Source organism: Nannospalax galili, unplaced genomic scaffold (assembly GCF_000622305.1).
Source record: "Nannospalax galili isolate Female #2095 unplaced genomic scaffold, S.galili_v1.0 scaffold933, whole genome shotgun sequence".
NCBI classification, from domain to species: domain Eukaryota; kingdom Metazoa; phylum Chordata; class Mammalia; order Rodentia; family Spalacidae; genus Nannospalax; species Nannospalax galili.
In genome coordinates, this window is record NW_008333281.1 from 508,601 (window position 1) to 525,471 (window position 16,871).

The window sequence follows — 16,871 nt, forward strand, 5'->3', positions numbered from 1 at the left end:
TAAATAATAAATAAGTAAATACTGCTTTAAAAAAAAGGCTATAAAGAGAGTTCAAGGTCAATCTGGGCAACTTAGCCAGACCCTTTCTCAAAATAGTTTAAGAAGGGTCATTGCTGGGCGTGGCGGCACAGGTCTTTCATCCCAGTACTTGGGCAATGTAGCCACCCCCCTCGTCCCTTAAGGACAATAGTGCTCTGCTCACTAAGTGTCAACCGGATCCTGACCTTTGGCTCGCTAAGAGTTTACAGACTTCTTCAGGCTTTGCTGATGTGGAGGCTTGAGGATTAGACAGCTGTTTCTGGAATGCTGGGACAGGTTGTCTGTCCCGCCCCCTTTACTTTTCTGCATACATCAAAGGAGTTCTGTTCCTGGCCGCTGGCCACACCTTGAGCACGCCGTGTTTTCTTACTCCTATGATGGGAAACTCCTATGTTCTACACAGCTTCAGCATTTGCCATGTAAACTCTGTGTGAGCTTCAAACCCTGGGCTTCCAATGAGACTCAGGAGGGCAGTGAAGATGATGCTGAGCCGGAACAGGCTGAGGGTTGCCAGGTCTGACTCTGGTTTTTGGGGAATGGACACTGTGGAGGGCCTCTACAGAGAAGCAGAGGCAGGCAGATCTCTGTGAGTTCAAGGCCAGCCTGATAGACAAAGCATCTTCCAGGCTGGCCAGGGCAACACAGGGAGACTCTCTGTCAAAAAAACAAAACAAAAGGGCCGTAGCTTGGTGGGAGTGGGGGGGTGCTTGCCTAAAAAGAATCTGGATGCTAATGGTAGTGGTTGTGGAGGTGGGTCCATCCTGAGGGCCAGTCAGTGTTCAGGAGTCAGTGCAGATTTTACTCCCTTTACAGATGGGTACCTTGAGGCTCACAGAGGTTGGGACTCCTGCCATAGCACGTGGCAGAACTTGGATGCAGACGCAGGCTGATGAACAAATGATATAATGACTCCATCGAGTCCCATCAGGGTGGGTGACATCATGGCAGAGCAGGAACAAACCAGACAGGTTACAGGGAGAGGCAGGAACCTACAAGAGGACAGAGCCAGCCTCTTAACTACTCAGGAGAGAATTACCACCCCCCTCCACCCCACCCCCGCCCAGAGAGCAATGCCTCAGACCCCTCCTCTTAAATGTACCTCCACCTCTTAGTCCCTCCACACTGAGGGCCAAGCCTCCAGCTTGGGAAACTGGGGTGCATGGGTCCAGAGGGACAGCCCAGGCGTTCCCTCCCACTTACGCCCTCCAGCTTAGGCCCAGCTCCACTGTGTCAGTAGAGCACCCTGAACCCGAGTCTCACCTCCCCTTAGACTTGCTGCTGGGAGCCTCCCTGAGCCTTTTGCTCATCCATACAGTGGAGGTTGGAAGCCTTCTCAGGACCACAGGCCCTGCATGGGGCCGCGCTGTCCATGCTCCCTGTAGGTGTCATTAAGCCAGAGAACAGCCAATGCTAGACTGACCCAGAGGCCTACAGAGCTGGGAACACTTGTCACATACGCTAGGGTGGCACCCCAACTCTGGTATCTCCCCCCGCCTGACTTATTCTTCATCCATAAACCCAAAGGCCATGCTGACCTCCTCCATCCTCCAGGAATCTGAGCCAAGGGAGGCCCAAGGAGGCTCAAGTTTAGACATTCTGGAGGATGTGATGTGGGAAATCAGAGACACTGGGGTCCCCTCTCAAACTCTAGTGACTGCTGCCCAATGAGGAGGTGGTCTGAGGTGGGGGAGCCTGGGCAGGAAGCTGGTAGAGAGAGGGCCTGATGGGATGAGGAGGGGCTCCTCCATGCTGACCACCCCCTCTTTCCTCTAGTCTGGATGGAAGAGTTGGGGTCTTACCTGGATGATGGAGAGATGGAACCAGAAGCCTGAGGCATTGTCACCAAATGGTGGCACATGTGTGACAGCTCCCTGCCCCACTGCCCCCTGCCCTGGATGTCAGAGACATGGCTATCTGAGCAGTTGGATGGGGACAGCGACTCCGGCCCTGGACCAAGACAGAGGTGGCAGGAGAAGAGGCAGGTCCCCAGCCCCAGTGGGACACGGTGCCGCCTCTGTGCCAACCCAGACCTCGGCTTGGCGAAGAGAAGGCCATCCTGCCCTACGGCCACTGTGACCATGGACTCTGACCTTCGAGGTCACAAAACACGGGACTCCTTGCCAGAGCAGGGCCTCCATTTTTTACAAGTTGTTTTACAGATACGGAAACTGTATCCAGACTGTGATTTATAAATTCTCTTTTGCATTATAAGTAAAGATCCTCTACGATGCAGGAGGAATCCTGCTTCTTGGGTTGGGGGAGGAGATGATGCCCAGTACCCGTAGAGTGAGAGGAAGGGAAGGTGTTCCAGGTGGTCAGGGTCGGGGGACCAGGTGTGTCCAAGCTCTTGGCCTCTTAGTCAGGAAACTGAAATAAAAGCCACACGGGGGTTGAAGAGATGGCCCTGGTTAAGGGCAAGTACTGCTCTTGCAGAGGGTCAAGTTCAGTTCTCAGCACTGACACTGAGCTTTCACAACCCCCCAGTGACTGCAGCCCTCTTCTGGCCTCTGCAGGCACCCATACACATGACACATAGGCACATACATAAATAAAAATAAAAATTGAGGCTGGGCATGGTGGTGCATGCGTTTAATCCCAGCACTTGGGAGGCAGAGGCAGGGGGATCTTTGTGAGTTGGAGGCCAGCCTGGTCTACATAGTGAGTACCAGGAAAGCTGGGGCTCCAGGGAGACCCTGTCTCAAAAAGACAAATAAATAAATAAATAAATAAATAAATAAATAAATTGAGGGAAAAAAAAAAAAGCAACTTAGGGTGAAAGGGTTTGTTGGGCTCGAGATTCAAGGTGCCAGTCAAGCCTTGTGGGGAAGTCAAGGCGGGAACCAAAGCGGCTGGTCATGACAACCAAGAGCCGAGAGCAATGTATTAACATGGTGTGCGGCTTGCTCCTATTGATCTAGTCTAGGGCCCAATCCATTACGCAACACTGCCCAGATTCAAGATGAAAAAAGCCCTCACACCAGGCATGGTGGCGCACGCCTTTAATCCCAGCACTTGGGTGGCAGAGGCAGGCGGATCTCTGTGAGTTCAAGGCCAGCCTGGTCTACATAGTGAGTTCCAGGACTGCTGGGGCTACAGGGAGACCCTGTCTCAAAAAGATCGAAAAGGAAAAGCATCCCTCCTAGGTGCATCTGCAGGCCAACCTGACCTCGACAGTACCTGAGACTCCCCAGGTGAGTCTAGATGGTGTCATGTGGACAGCCTGAAGTCATCATCATGTCCTCGATGAGTCCCACCCCCCCTTCCCTCCCTCTCCCACTTCTTTCCTTTTGGAGTGCTGGGAATTGAACTAGGACTTCATGAACACTAGGTAAGTGCTCTACCCCTGGACCACACTCCCAGCTTTCTCAAGCTCACACTCGTCCATCCGCGTAGCTGAGGTGGGAGGGAGTGAGGCGCTGCAGGCCTGTAACCCCAGGACTCCTTCCTCGCTTCCGCGTTTCCTTGTTTGTTCTGCTTTCGGTCTTTTTGAGACAGGGTCTCTCTGTAGCCTCAGTTAGCCTGGAACTCGCTGCGTAGACCGGGCTGGCCTCGAGCTCACAGAGATCCGCCTGCCTCTGCCTCCCGAGTGCTGGGACTACAGGCGAGCGCCGCACCCAGCCAGCCCTCTTCTTTTTGAGGTAGCCTTGCTATGCAGCCCTGGCTGGCCTGGAATGCACTAACGTACTATGTAGTAGCCTCGGTTGATTTCAGAGTTGGGGTGCCTCATCCTCCTGAGTACTGGGGTTATAGGCATTACCACCACACCTGGCCTTTTTAGGTTTGGTTGGTTTTGTGCCATGCTGGGGATGGGCCTTCTGCTAGGCCAGCACCCTACTGCCCTCCTTTTACTTTGTATTTTGAGATTAGGTCTCCTGAAGTGGCTCAGACTAGCCAGGAACTCACTATGTAGCCCAGGCTGGCCTTGAACTTCTGATCCTTCTGCCTCGGCCTCCTGAGTAGCTTGAGTGATAGGCCTGTGCAGGCCCACTCGGTTTTAGTTTATGTTTTTTTTTTTTTCTAGACAGGTATCAAAACTCCTGATCCTCTGTTGTCTACCCACCAAGTGTGAAGATTACAGGCATGTAACACTACATCCACTGGGGTTTTAAAAGAAGACATCAGGGCTAGAGAGATGGCTCAATGGTTAAGAGCACTGGCTGCTCTTGAAGAGGACCTGGGTTCAGTTCCCAGCACCCATACTGGGCAGCTTTCAGCCACCTGTAACTCCAGTTCCCTGGGATTCAATGCCATCTTCTGGCCTCCACAGGCACTGCACTTATATGACACACACACACACACACACACACACACACACACACACAAACACACTAAAAATAAATACTTAAGAAAAATGAGAGTGTTATTTAGCTGGGGTGGGTATCCTCTTGGTGTTGTCTGGAATGTAGATTTTGACTGATTGATTAATTGATTGATTGAGACAGGGTCTCTCATTATGTGGCCCCAGTTGGCCTGAAACTATGTAGATCAAGCTGGCCTTGAACTCAGAAATCCACCTGCCTCTGCCTCCTGAGTGCTGGGATTAAAGGCCTGTGCCACCACGCCCAGCTTTTTACTTTTTTTTTAATGTCAAAACCAAGTGTAGTGATAAAAACTAGCATTGAAAAGCACAGTGAGTTGAAAGAGTCTGGTGACACACACCTGTAATCCCAGCATGAGAGACTGAGGCTGGAAGATCATCTGGGAGTTCCAGGCCAGCCTGGTCTATACAGTGAGTTCCAGGCCAGCCTGGGTTACATAGGGGAACCCTATCTCAAACAAGTTAAAGCATTTTAACTAAGTTCAGAAAGTGAGACCCATAATCTTAGCACTTAAGAGACTGCAGTAAGGGGCTGGAGAGATGGCTCAGTGGTTAAGAGCACTGACTGTTCTTGCAGAAGACCAGGTTCGAATCCCAGCACCCACATGGCAGCTAACAACTGTCCATAACTCCAGTTCTAGGGGATCTGACAGCCTCTTCTGTCCTCCGTGAGCATTGCATGACATGGGTGCACTTACCTACATGTAGGCAATACACGCATACACACAAAATAGAAATAATAAATAAAAAAAATTTTTTTAATTAAAAAAAAGCCAGGGCATGGTGGAGCACGCCTTTAATCCCAGCACTTGGGAGGCAGAGGCAGGTGGATCTCTGTGAGTTCAAGGCCAGCCTGGGCTAACATAGTGAGTTCCAGGACAGCTGGGGCTACAGGGAGACCCTGTCTCAAAAAGACCAAAATAAAAAAAATCTAAAAAAAGAGACTGAGGTAAGAAGGAGACTGGAGAGGTGGCTCAGTGGTTAAGAGCACTGGCTGTTTTTGCAGAGGACCTGGGTTCGATTCCTAGCACCCACATGGTGGCTAACAACCATCTGTAACTCCAGTTCCAGGGGATCCAATGCCCTCTTCTGACCTCTGCAGGCATTGCATGACACAGGTGCACCTATCTACAAACAGGCAATACATTCATACACATAAAATAAAAATAATAGGGGCTGGAGAGATGGCTCAGGTTAAGAACACTGGTTGTTCTTGCAGAAGACCCGGGTTTGAACCCCAGCACCCATATGGCAGCTAACAACTGTCCGTAACTCCAGTTCCAGGGGATCCACCAGCCTCTTCTGACCTCCTTGGGCCTTGCACAACATGGGTGCACTTACCTACATGCAGGCATAACACTCATACACATAAAATTAAAAGAATAAATAAAAAAAATTTTTTTTGGTCTTTTTGAAACAGAGTCGCTCTGTAGCCCCAGTTGTCCTGGAACTCACTATGTAGACCAGGCCTGGCATAAAGATATTTTTTTAAAAAAAGAGACTGAGATAAGAAGAGACAGTTGGGCGTGATGGCGCACACCTTTAGTCCCAGCACTCGGGAGGCAGAGGCAGGCAGATTTCTGTTCAAGGCCAACCTCATCTACATAGTGAGTTCCAGGACAGCTGGGGCTACAGGGAGACCCTGTCTCAAAAAGACCGAAAAGAAGAGAAGAAGACAGAGACTATAAAGGCCTGTGTGAGATTTTGTCATAAAGCTACAAAAACTCAAAGCATCGGGAAGAGCCCTGTCAGCACTAGGGTGGGCAGAGACGAGGGTGAGCAGCCCCTGAAGACCTCCGGCTGACTGAACACAGACCCCACCCTGGTGTGTCTTAGGACAGTCCCCAGGTTCTGGGAGACAAGGCATTAGTCTGGCCCCAACACTTGCGATCCACTCTGTCTCCTGCAGAAAGGGAGGTGGGGAGGGGAGAAGTGTGAACAGATGGAAATGTAATTTTTTAATGACAGCAGCAGATGGGGAAAGGGCACAAGAGTGTGTTCACACCATGTCGGAGCCCTGCGAGAGCGCCCGGCCCAGCCATAATGTGCGCAGTGGGGCTGTCTCGGTGGCTCCCCTGCCAGATCCAGGAGGTGGGCCAGCTGCAGGCAGGAGCAGGCCGCAGGGAGGGGTGGGATGTTGCCAGGCTTTGCAGCCACAGGTTGAGGAAAATACTGGTGGCCGCCTGGTGGGAGCTGGAGGCTCCCTGTGTCTGGCTTTTCCCAAAGCAGCAGGACGGGGCCCTCACCACCTCTCATCTGCTCCCAGGTGCCCTTGGCCACAGTGGGTCACACCCAGGACTCCTGTAGTTTCTCTGGAAATGCAGATAGGAGTTAGGTGTGATGGCTCACACCTGTCATCCCAGCACTTGGAAGGCTGAGGCAGGAGGATCACTTCAAGTTTGGGGCCAGCTTGGGCTACATAGTGAGTTACAGGCTAGCCTAAGTTACAAAGAGCCTCAAAAATCTCAAAAATAGGGGCTGGAGAGATGGCTCAGCGGTAAAGAGCACTGGCTGCTTTTGCAGAGGACCCCGGTTCTGTTCCCAGCACCCACATGGCAGTTTGCAACTGTCTGTAACTCCAGTTCCAGGGGATCTGACTGTGGACACGGCACACACGGTGCACTTACATGCACGCAGGCAAACACCCATGCACATAAAAATAAATTTTAAAAAGTCAATAAGTAAATGAATAAACAAACCATAGCGGGATCGTGTCTTTTCTCACATCCACATGCCCTGTGGTCCTTGGGTTTTCAAGGTCAATTTCAAGTTGTTTATTTTATTTTAGTTTTGATGGGTTTTTTGTTTTTTGGTCTTTTTGAGACAGGGTCTTCTTGTAGCCCCAGCTGTTTAAACCAGGCTGGCCTTGACCTCACAGAGATCCACCTGCCTCTGCCTCTGCCTCTCTGCCGGGACTAAAGGCATGTACCACCACGCCCAGCCCTGATCTTTTCTTTTTAATTTTATTTATTATTTTTGTTTTACGTGTATGTGTGTATTGCCTGCATGTAGGTAAGTGCACCTGTATCATGCAATGCCCACGGAGGACAGAAGAGGCTGTTGGATACCCTGGGACTGGAGTTACAGACAGTTGTTAGCTGCCATGTGGATGCTGGGATTTGAACCTGGATCTTCTGCAAGAACAACCAGTGTTCTTAACCACTGAGCTGTCTCCCCAATACTAATAAATTATTTTTATGTGTATGTGTGCATTGCCTGCATGTAGGTGAATGCATGCGGAAAAATATGGAACGCTTCACGAATTTGCGTGTCATCCTTGCGCAGAGGCCATGCTAATCTCTGTATCGTTCCAATTTTAGTATCTGAGCTGCCGAAGCGAGCACCCTTAAATATTTTTTTAATCTCTATTTACGTTCTGTGTATTGTGTGTGTGATGTGTATAAGATGTGTGATGTATGTGTATGATGCATGTGTGGTGTATGTATGTGTGTGATGTGGTGGTGGGGTTGGGAACTCCTGCCATGGCCCTGTGTAGGTGTCAGAGGGAAACTTTGTGGAGTCAGTTCTCTCCTTCCACCTTTACGTGGATTCCAGGGATCGAACTCAGGTGACCAGGCTTGTATGGCAAGTACCTTCATCCACATGGTCACCTAGACATCCCAATTCCAGTTTTGTGGTTGTTTATTTGTTTGTTTTGAGACAGGGTTTCTTGTAGTCCAGGCTGGCCCTGAACTCACTATGTAGCTGAGGATGACCTTGAACTTCTGATCCTGCCTCTACTGAGCTCTGGAATCACAAGGGTCGGATTCACCAGGCCTAGCAAACCTCCTAGCTGGGGTTTGTCAGTTTTTCCGTGAGTATATTGGAGTTGTGGGTTGTGTGGGGAGGAGGCAGGGAGGCAGAGCACCCATTTCTTTGCAGCCTATTAATGGTGACAGCAGGGACATCTGTTGCTGCTGGCAATGTACTGTTCATCTGCCTGAGGTCATGTTAACTTCCCACACTGCAGAGAGACAGCTTTGTCTTGTCTGCTGCTCACATCTTGGAGGGACATCCCCAAGCACAGCCACACCTATGGGGCGAGCGTTAGGCTGGAGGAAGAGGTCAGGTACACTATTCAAATTCTACCCGGGTCTCGTCTCCCTCATTTATTTACTCATCGCCCGAGCCAACGCGGACACCTGAGCATCTGTCTCATATCATTCAACAGCAACTGCTGCTGTCCTCAGGTCGGCCTGGCTTCTCCACTGGCCCTTTTGTGTCAGCCCCTAGGTCCCTGTGGCACGTGCCCAGCATCCGGGGCTTGTGTGGGTCTCGCTCATGCCTGGGACCACAGCCACTGCGTGTTCATCCTCCAGTTGCCCAAGCCAAGAAGCAGCTGTGTCTCCCTCCTCTTCCCTTCCCTGTCCTTCCTTCCCTCTCTCCCCCTCCCTCTTTCCTTCTTCCTCTCTCTCTCCCCCGACTCCCTCCCTCCATTCCCCCCACCATTTGTTTTTAAGAGAGCATCTCACTGTGTAGCCCAGGCTGGCCTGAACCCTCAAACATCTGTCTCGGCCTCCTGAGTGCCGGAATGACAGACAGACACGACCTCCTCCAGCTCTGTTCTTAAAGGAACGAAGGTCCCACGTACTGAAGAATGATGTTGTTGTGATGTGTTTCCCCAGAGAAGACCATTCAGACGGAAAATAACCAAAAAGAAAGTCTTCAGGTCCCAAGTGCAGCCCTGAGCCGTCTTTAGGGTAAGCTTTTGTACAGAAAAACCACATCCACGGTGAAAAGTTTGAGTTTCCAAGCAGTTCCATAGCTTAGGCGCAGAAGCCGCTCTAACAATCACTTCTGCAAAGCGAGCCAAGCATACAGCACAGAAGCCATGAGTCTGTAGTTAGCAGGAGCAACTAGGACATGCTGACCTGTTCTCATACTCAAGCCTTGACCCGGCTGAGCGCACCTACCTGTTCCGACACCCTGAGCCAACTGCCTTTTAGTTTTCTGAGGCTAGATTCAGTCTGGAGTCCAACATGGTATAGCTCCGACTAAGAAGGTGCCTTATCAGTATGAATGCCAGGATTGAGGCTTTCCAGTGGTGTGGAAGCTCTGCCCTCAGGTAAACATAGTAGGTGTGTGTGTGTGTGTGTGTGTGTGTACTAACTATGGAGGGGTTTAAGCGTACATCCCTACATATGTTTTTCCATCCCCTGCTGGCTTTATCACAGGAGCTGAAGTCACTGTGTTGAAGAGACAGGTACACCCTGTTCGCTGGTTGTTCACAATGGCCAAGAGACAGGTCAACAACGGCACTGTCGGTCAGTGCCTAACGAGTGCAGTCTCCTTCCATGACAGGGGAGAACCAGCTAGGCTTACAAAGCAGCAAAGGGAGCCAGACACCGAGACAGGGCCTGAGGCTGTGAGATTGAACGATGGAGCCCACCAGGGCACGGTTTGCTTATCCAGTTCTGATCCGCTCCTGTCCCAGGGGTCTAGTCAAGCCTGTGTCTGCCTCCCTCCTGAGCAGACCAGATGCCCCATCTAAGCAGCCCACCTGCAGCCACTGCCCTCTCCAGGTGGCCAGGCAGGTGTTCCAGACCAGTGTTGTCTCCTGGGACACTGGGGCTGGGGCCACCACAGTTGGTGTGGCTGGATCAGGGGCTGGATTATTGGCCATTCCAGGGGCCCATCCATCATGCAGCAGCTGCACCCCTGTGCCATTCTGGGCTTGGCCCATCTGAGGTCATGGGCTCTTCGGGTCACCTTCCTCATCCTCCCAGCCATGTGAGGCTCTGTAGGGTCCCAGCTGTCCCTGCTGCTTTGAGTCTGTACTGGTCCCAGTGCTGGTGTGTGCTACGCTCTACCATGAAACACAAACACAATGTTTCTCTAACCCCATCCCGCCCCCGAAAGCAGCAGAAGGCGTGGAGAGATGTCTCAGTGGTTAGGAGCTCTGGCTGCTCTTATAAGAGGACCTGGGTTCTGGGTTTGATTTCCAGCACCCACATGGCAGCTCACAACCACCTATAACTCCACCTCCAAGGAATCTGAAGCCCTCTTCTGGCCTCCTCAGGCAGGCACTACACTCATACATGCACACACACACACACACACACACACACAAAAAATTTTAAAAAAGCAGAGCGATGGCTCAGCAGTGAAGAGCACTGGCTGCTCTTGCAGAGGACCCGGGTTCGGTTCCCAGCACTTACACGTTGGCTAACAACTGTCTGTAACTCCAGTTCCAGGCGATCCGACAGCCTCTTCTATCCTCTGCAGGCTTTGCACGACACGGGTGCACTTACCTACATGCAGGCAATACATGCGTACACATAAAATAAAACCAACAAATAAAAATTTAAAAATAAAACTTAAAAAAAGCAGAGAGCCTGTTACTTGCAGCGATGTCTGTGGACGATGAACTCAGAGGAGAAGCCAGGCGCAGAAAGAAACGCCTCATCTCACTCAGTGTGCACTGGAAACACTGACCTCACAGAAGCAAAGGAGATGGTGGTGACCTGAGGCTGGACCTGCGGGTGGGCAGGGGAAGGGAGAGTGCCCAGAGGGCACGGCTAGAGGTGAGAGGAGCGGTTGTGGGGGCCCTGCCCAGGAGGGTGGCTGTAGTTAATAGCAATGCTTAGTCAGGCTGGGTACAATGATGTGCCCCTCTAATTCCCAGCTTTGAGAGACTGAGGTAGGAGGAGTTCAAGTTCAAGACCAGTGTGGGTTACATAGTGAAGACCCTGTCTCATAAATAGAACAAAGTGAAATCAACATATGCTTCATGATAGTTACAGAAGTGGGAATTGTTTTGGTCTTTGGGGGCTGAGGACAGAGCCCAAGGCCTTGTGCTATGTCCAGCGAGCTGGGTCCTTATAGAAAGACACAGAAAGATATAGAAGAGGGACAGCGTGATACGACATAAGATACTTTAAATAAAGCAGGGGACCAGGAGGCTCTCTGTCCTGAAGGAGAAAGGCCTCACAGTCTAATTCCCAAAGATTTTATTAGCATGGACAAGGTGCGCCAAGCAGGCATTCAGGAGCAAAGGGAGGCAGATCAGAGGACATTTCCCTGCAGGGGCCCAGGAAACTATTTTCGACAAAATGTGGCGTGTTTACAAGGTATAGAGCAGATGCTCATGGAACAGTGTGAGTACTGCGTAGTTTTTTTTTTATCTGATCCAAACATAAGGGACACTGCACTTCAAAACCTGCGTCTGCACACATGCCTGTCGGGCTCTGCTGTCACAGACACTTTGCACCTATGTCATGTATGCTTTTGGCAGAGTTCAAACAGGCCAGTGGTGTCCAACACATACTAAGCACCTGCTCTGCCCCAGAGAGCAGGTTTTAAATATTCTCTTAAATTTAAATTATCTTGAAATGGTGGATGTGCTCATCCACTGCTACTGGATCATTCCAAATATAGACATGCATCAAAAAACATTAGACTCTATAAACATAAGCATTGCTTTTGAGACAGGGTCTCATGTAGCCTAGGCCGACTCCAAACTTGTAGTTGAAGATGACTTTGAACTTCTGACCCTCCTGCCTCCAACTCCCATATGCAATTATTATCTATCAATTAAAAATAAAGTAAGTTGGGGGCTAGAGAGGTTGCTCAGTGGTTAAGTGCACTGGTCAGAAGAGGGTGTTGCATTTCCCCTGGGACTGGAGTTATGGACAGTTGTTAGCCGCCATGTGGGTGCTAGGAATTGAACCTGGATCCTCTGCAAGAGCAGCCAGTGCTCTTAACTGCTGAATCAACTCTCCAGCCCTGCTATTAAGCTAATTGTTTTGTTTCGCAGTGCTAGGTGTTGAACTTGGGGCTCTGTGAATTCCGGGTCAACAGCACTACAACCCAAGCCCTTGTGTGCTACCCTAGATGACAAATCACTCTGATGCCTCCAACTTCCACACATTGCCTTGTGGGGCATCCTAGCCTTCTTGGGGCAGATTTTTTTTTTTTCAAAACAGGAAATGATGATGACAGGCTCCTAACTACCCCACCTTAAGTAGCTCCCTAACTCCCAAACTCCATCTGCTCCACTCCCTGCACCATCCCACCACCTTGCCTCTCCTTCCATTTCCCTGGTCTGTTTGCTGTGCCATTCCCTGTTGAGAGGCCTGTGTACCACATTTAGAGGCCCTGTGAGCCCTTAGTCAAGATGCTGGGACTGGCTCTGAGCTTGATCAAGATAATTGGGGTGAGAGGGAGTCACCTCGCTGTCCAGGGCACTTAGGAGTTAAAAACCTAGGAACTTCTTAAGTGTGCAGGGGAACCTGGGCCCAGGTCAGAGAATGTGAGCCTGGGGTTGAAGAAAGAGCGTGTGAAAATAACTTTACAGAGGAGTGATTCACATAGTACAAAAATCTACCCTTTGATAGTGCGATTGAATGGTTTTTAGTAAATTTACAGAGCTGTGTGTTCACCATGATCCAATTCTAGAACATTCTATCACCACCCTCCAACAAAGAGAATGAGCACCCATTAACAGACACTTGCCATCCACCCCCGACACCCTCCCTCCCAACACTGAAATCAAGGATTTTTCTGTTGCTATGGATGTGCCTGTTCTGAATGCGTTGAAGGGAATCACACAGTGTACAGACTTCTGTGTCTGACTTCTTTCACTCAACATCTTGGGTTTGTTCTATGTTTGTGTGTGTGTGTGTTCCCACATGTGGAAATGTGTGTGCACATGTAGAGACCAGAGGACGACCTCGGTGTCGTTCCTCATTCTTGGTCCACCTCACTTCTTTTTATTTTTACTCTGTCTCTGTGGGGACCCCACGAAGGCCAGAAGAGAGCATTGGGCTCCCTGGAGCCGGAGTTACGGGTGGTTTTGAGCCACTTGACCGGGGTGCTGGGAACTGAACGTGGATCTTCTGGAAGAGCAGCAAGTGCTCTTACATCTCAACTTGTTTGTTTTTGAGACAGGGTCTCTCATTGGCCCGGAGTTTGCCTCAAGCAGTCTAGGCTGCCTAGACTAGCGAGCCCCAGGAATCTGCCTGGCTCTGCCTCCCTAGATCTGCGATTGCAAGCATGCCCACCACACCTGTTTTTTCAAAAAATATTTCATTTATTATTTTATGTGTATGAGTATATTGCATGTATGGGTGTACATGTACCCATGTCGTGCAATGCCCTTGGAGGTCAGAAGAGGGCATTGGGCTCCCCTGGAACTGGAGTTACAGATGGTCGTTAGCCTCATGTGGGTGCTGGGAATTGAGCCTGGGTCCTCTGCAAGAGTAGTCAGTGTTCTTTACTGTTGAGCCATCTCTCCAGGCCCCCCACACCTGTTTTTTTTGTGTACATTTTGGAGATGTAACTGGTCCTCATGCTTGTAAGGAAAGCACTTGACCTTGGCCCAATAGCAAGGTTTGTTTGTTGGTCTGTTTGTTTATTTTTGAGACAGGATCTCCCTACATAGCCCACACTGGCCTTCAACTCATGATTCCCCTGCCTCAGCCTCCTGTGTGCTGGGATTACAGGCATGTGTGCAGACAGCAACATGTTTGGGAGTTTATCTGTACTCTGGTGTATGGCTGTTTCTGGCTGCCTGTTGCCCTTGGTGAGGGTCAACAACCTCTTCTCCTTCTGTACACCTGCTACTGGATGCTGGACCATGTCTGCTTTAGATGTTATGAATCCCACTGCCATGGAGGGGTTAGATGAGGCCGTAAGGCACCACCACTCTGCAGTGCTCAGGGTGAATTGGCTCTCATGGGGCACCCAGCAACACTGCCCCGTCCCAAGGAAAGGTCTCTGTCTGCTGCACTTCCCATCCTCCACTTGCTCCGCAGAAATCTTGTGCTTTGCTCTTTTAGAGACTGTGCAAACCAGGAAGCGAAGCACAGCCAACTTGGAAACACAAATATTTGCCAGTCAAGAAAACATTCCCCTGTCAATCAAAAGCTGGAGGAGCCGGCACAGGCGCTCTGTGGGAGCCGGAGCAGCTGCTGTTCTGGCATGGGGGGGGGGGCAGCTTCTCCTGCTCCCAACATGCCCCAAGCCCCGTCCCTCCATCTTCAAAAGATGAGGAAACTGAGGCTCAGAGTGGTCACACAACAGTGACCTTCGTCATGTCTGTGAATTCATGACCTCGTGAAGGAGACACAGGGTCTGCAAATGACAACTTCCAGTGCGGATAGGCAGGGGGATGGGCAGGGCTTAACCAAGGCTGCCTTTGTCTTCCCAGGGTCCCGGAGGCAAGCAGACGGGGAGGGGCCGTAGCTAAAATGGGCAATTTTCTGCTTGGATTAGAAACCCAGTCTACACATCCTTCATGACTTTTTTCTCCTCCTCGTCGTCCGCTTCCTTCTCCTTCTCTCGCCCCCCCCCCCCCCCCCCCCACCCTTTCCTTCTCTCCCCCCCCCCCCCCGCCCCTTTCAAGACGGGAGTCTCACTTTGGGCTGGAACTGCTGTGAAAACCAGGCTCCCGTCAAACTCACAGAGATCTGGAAGCCTGGGATTAAATAGGCAAGTACCACCATGCCTGGCTTTTTTGTGGTAGTAGGGATGGAACCCAGGGCTTTGCCCTCTTACACATGGAAGGCAAGTGTGCCACCGCTGAGCTACATCCCCACTCTTTCTTTGTTTATTTTTGAGACAGCGGATGCTGTGTAGCCCAGGCTGGCCTCCCCGTTGAGAGCCTCCTGCTTCCATTTCTGGAATTCTGAGATTACAGGTGTGAACCACACCGCCTGGCTTCTCTAAGCTTTTCTTCAAGACCTTTTGAAACCAGCCCGGCTGGGACTAACTCCTCCCTGGGAGTGTCCCTGCTGTGCTCCTGCCCTGTCAGTCACCAGCTTGGTTAAGGTTCAGCTGCCCTCACCCCTGACCTCTGACTCTAATTCCCCAGGAGAGCCACGTTAAAATGGAAATATTTCAGGAACTCCAGCACTGTTGGCTCATTTAGGCCCTCTGGACACGGGATTAAGAATGTCAGGCCTAGTGAGCAGGTAGGTGTGCATCATCACAAAACATTTGTGGGGCTGGGGTGTAGGCCCATGGAAAAGCGTGTGCTTAGTGGAAAAATGTGGTTAGCACACGGGAGGACTGGGGTTCAATCTTCTCAATTGCAATAATAATAATAATGAGCTGGGTGTAGTGGCACATTCCTTGGCCTCTGAGAAATGGAGGCTAGCCTCACCTACATATTGAGTTCCTGGCCAGCTGGGGCTATAGGGAGATCCTGTCTCAGTGGTTAAGAGTGCATAGTAGTCTTCCAGAAGACCTGAGTTCAGTTCCCAGCACACACACCTCACAACCAGCTCCAGCTCCAGGGGGTCCCACACCTCTGGCTTCCCCTGGCACTGTACTGAAGTGCACAGGCACACAGATAACTGAAAATAAATCTTTTTGGGAGTAGACCCAGCTGACCTGGAACTCACTATATAAACCAGGCTGGCCTTGAACTCACAGGGGTCTGCCTGCTTCTGCCTCCTGAGTGCTGGGATTAAAGGCGTGTGCCACCATGCTCAGCATTTTTGATTTGGAAATACTTTTTTTTTTTTTGGTCTTTTTGAGACAGGGTTTCCCTGTAGCCCCAGCTTTCCTGGAACTCACTATGTAGACCAGGCTGGCCTTGAACTCACGGAGATCTGCCTGCCTCTGCCTCCCGAGTGCTGGGATTAAAGGCGTGTGCCACCACACCCGGCTGATTTTGAAATTATTTATTGTTTTTATTTTATATGTATGAGTGTATTGCCTGCATGTACATAAGTGCACCCGTGTCATGCAATGACCGCAGAGGTCAGAAGAGGGCTTCAGATCACCTGGAACTGGAGTTATGGACGGTCGTTAGCTGTCATGTGGGTGCTGGGATTCGAACCCGGGTCCTCTACTGAGCAGCCAGCACTCTTCACCACTGAGTCATCTCTCCAGCTCTGGCATTTTCGTTTCTAACCAGTATACAAAGACTGTAATACGAAAGGGAAGACCTTTCCGTCATCCCACGTCTGTGTTAAAGGGTCAGCGATGTCCAGGCACCCTGAGCTGGGTCTGGAATAAGTGCCTTTACCCTGGATCCCAGCAGCCTGCTAAACTCAGGCTTAAGCAAAGGCTCAGCGGCCGGGGGCGGGGTCAAGGCGAAGGGAGGGGGCCAGAGGCGGGGCCTGAGGAGCGGGACAGGAAGGGGCGGAGCTAGGACCCAAGAGATGGCTGGCCGGCTACAGGAAGGGGCGTGGTGACCATCCGTGAGGGGGCGGAGCCAAGCCACGGTTCTGGGCGGGGCCTGGACGCAGCCTCGCTCGACTCGCCAATCCGCCGGCTCGTACCAACTTCCGGGTCCTCCTTTCCCCTCCCCGCCGTCCGCGCGGAGAGCGCCGTGGTCCGATAGGCCGCGGAAGGGCGTCTTCCGGTTGAGGGCGGGCCCCGCAGGGTGGCGGGAAAGCCGCGGTCGCGGCGCCTCCTCTGAGAAGCTGAGGGGCAGGAGCCGAGCCGCTCGCCGCCATGGATGCGGCCGAGGTGGAGTTTCTGGCCGAGAAGGAGCTGGTGACCATCATCCCAAACTTCAGTCTGGACAAGATCTACCTGATCGGGGTGAGGCGACTCGGCAGGG

The 16,871-nt window shown here is 51.3% G+C and overlaps 2 protein-coding genes and 1 non-coding gene across 5 annotated transcripts in view; 2 read left to right on the plus strand and 1 right to left on the minus strand.

The window, feature by feature from the left end:
• The window catches only part of CUNH16orf74 (chromosome unknown C16orf74 homolog), a 37,349-nt gene extending 34,746 nt beyond the window's left edge, over window positions 1-2,603 (plus strand). For both annotated transcript variants that reach the window (XM_029561015.1, XM_008827892.3), the window contains exon 4: window positions 1,813-2,603. In XM_029561015.1, coding sequence (XP_029416875.1) covers window positions 1,813-1,871 — 59 coding nt within the window. In that variant the 3' untranslated portion in view covers window positions 1,872-2,603. The remainder of the gene's footprint in view (window positions 1-1,812) is intronic.
• Window positions 2,604-7,597: 4,994 nt separating this feature from the next.
• Window positions 7,598-7,701, minus strand: LOC115069424. The gene has a single exon (XR_003848698.1). It is a non-coding gene; the product is annotated as a U6 spliceosomal RNA (small nuclear RNA).
• Window positions 7,702-16,633: 8,932 nt separating this feature from the next.
• Gins2 (GINS complex subunit 2) overlaps window positions 16,634-16,871 on the plus strand; it is an 8,161-nt gene continuing 7,923 nt past the window's right edge. Inside the window, exon 1 of one of the 2 annotated variants that reach the window (XM_029561016.1) lies at window positions 16,634-16,852. In XM_029561016.1, the coding sequence (XP_029416876.1) occupies window positions 16,763-16,852 (90 nt within the window). In that variant the 5' untranslated portion in view covers window positions 16,634-16,762. The remainder of the gene's footprint in view (window positions 16,853-16,871) is intronic. The other variant, XM_008827893.3, reaches the window with a different exon arrangement.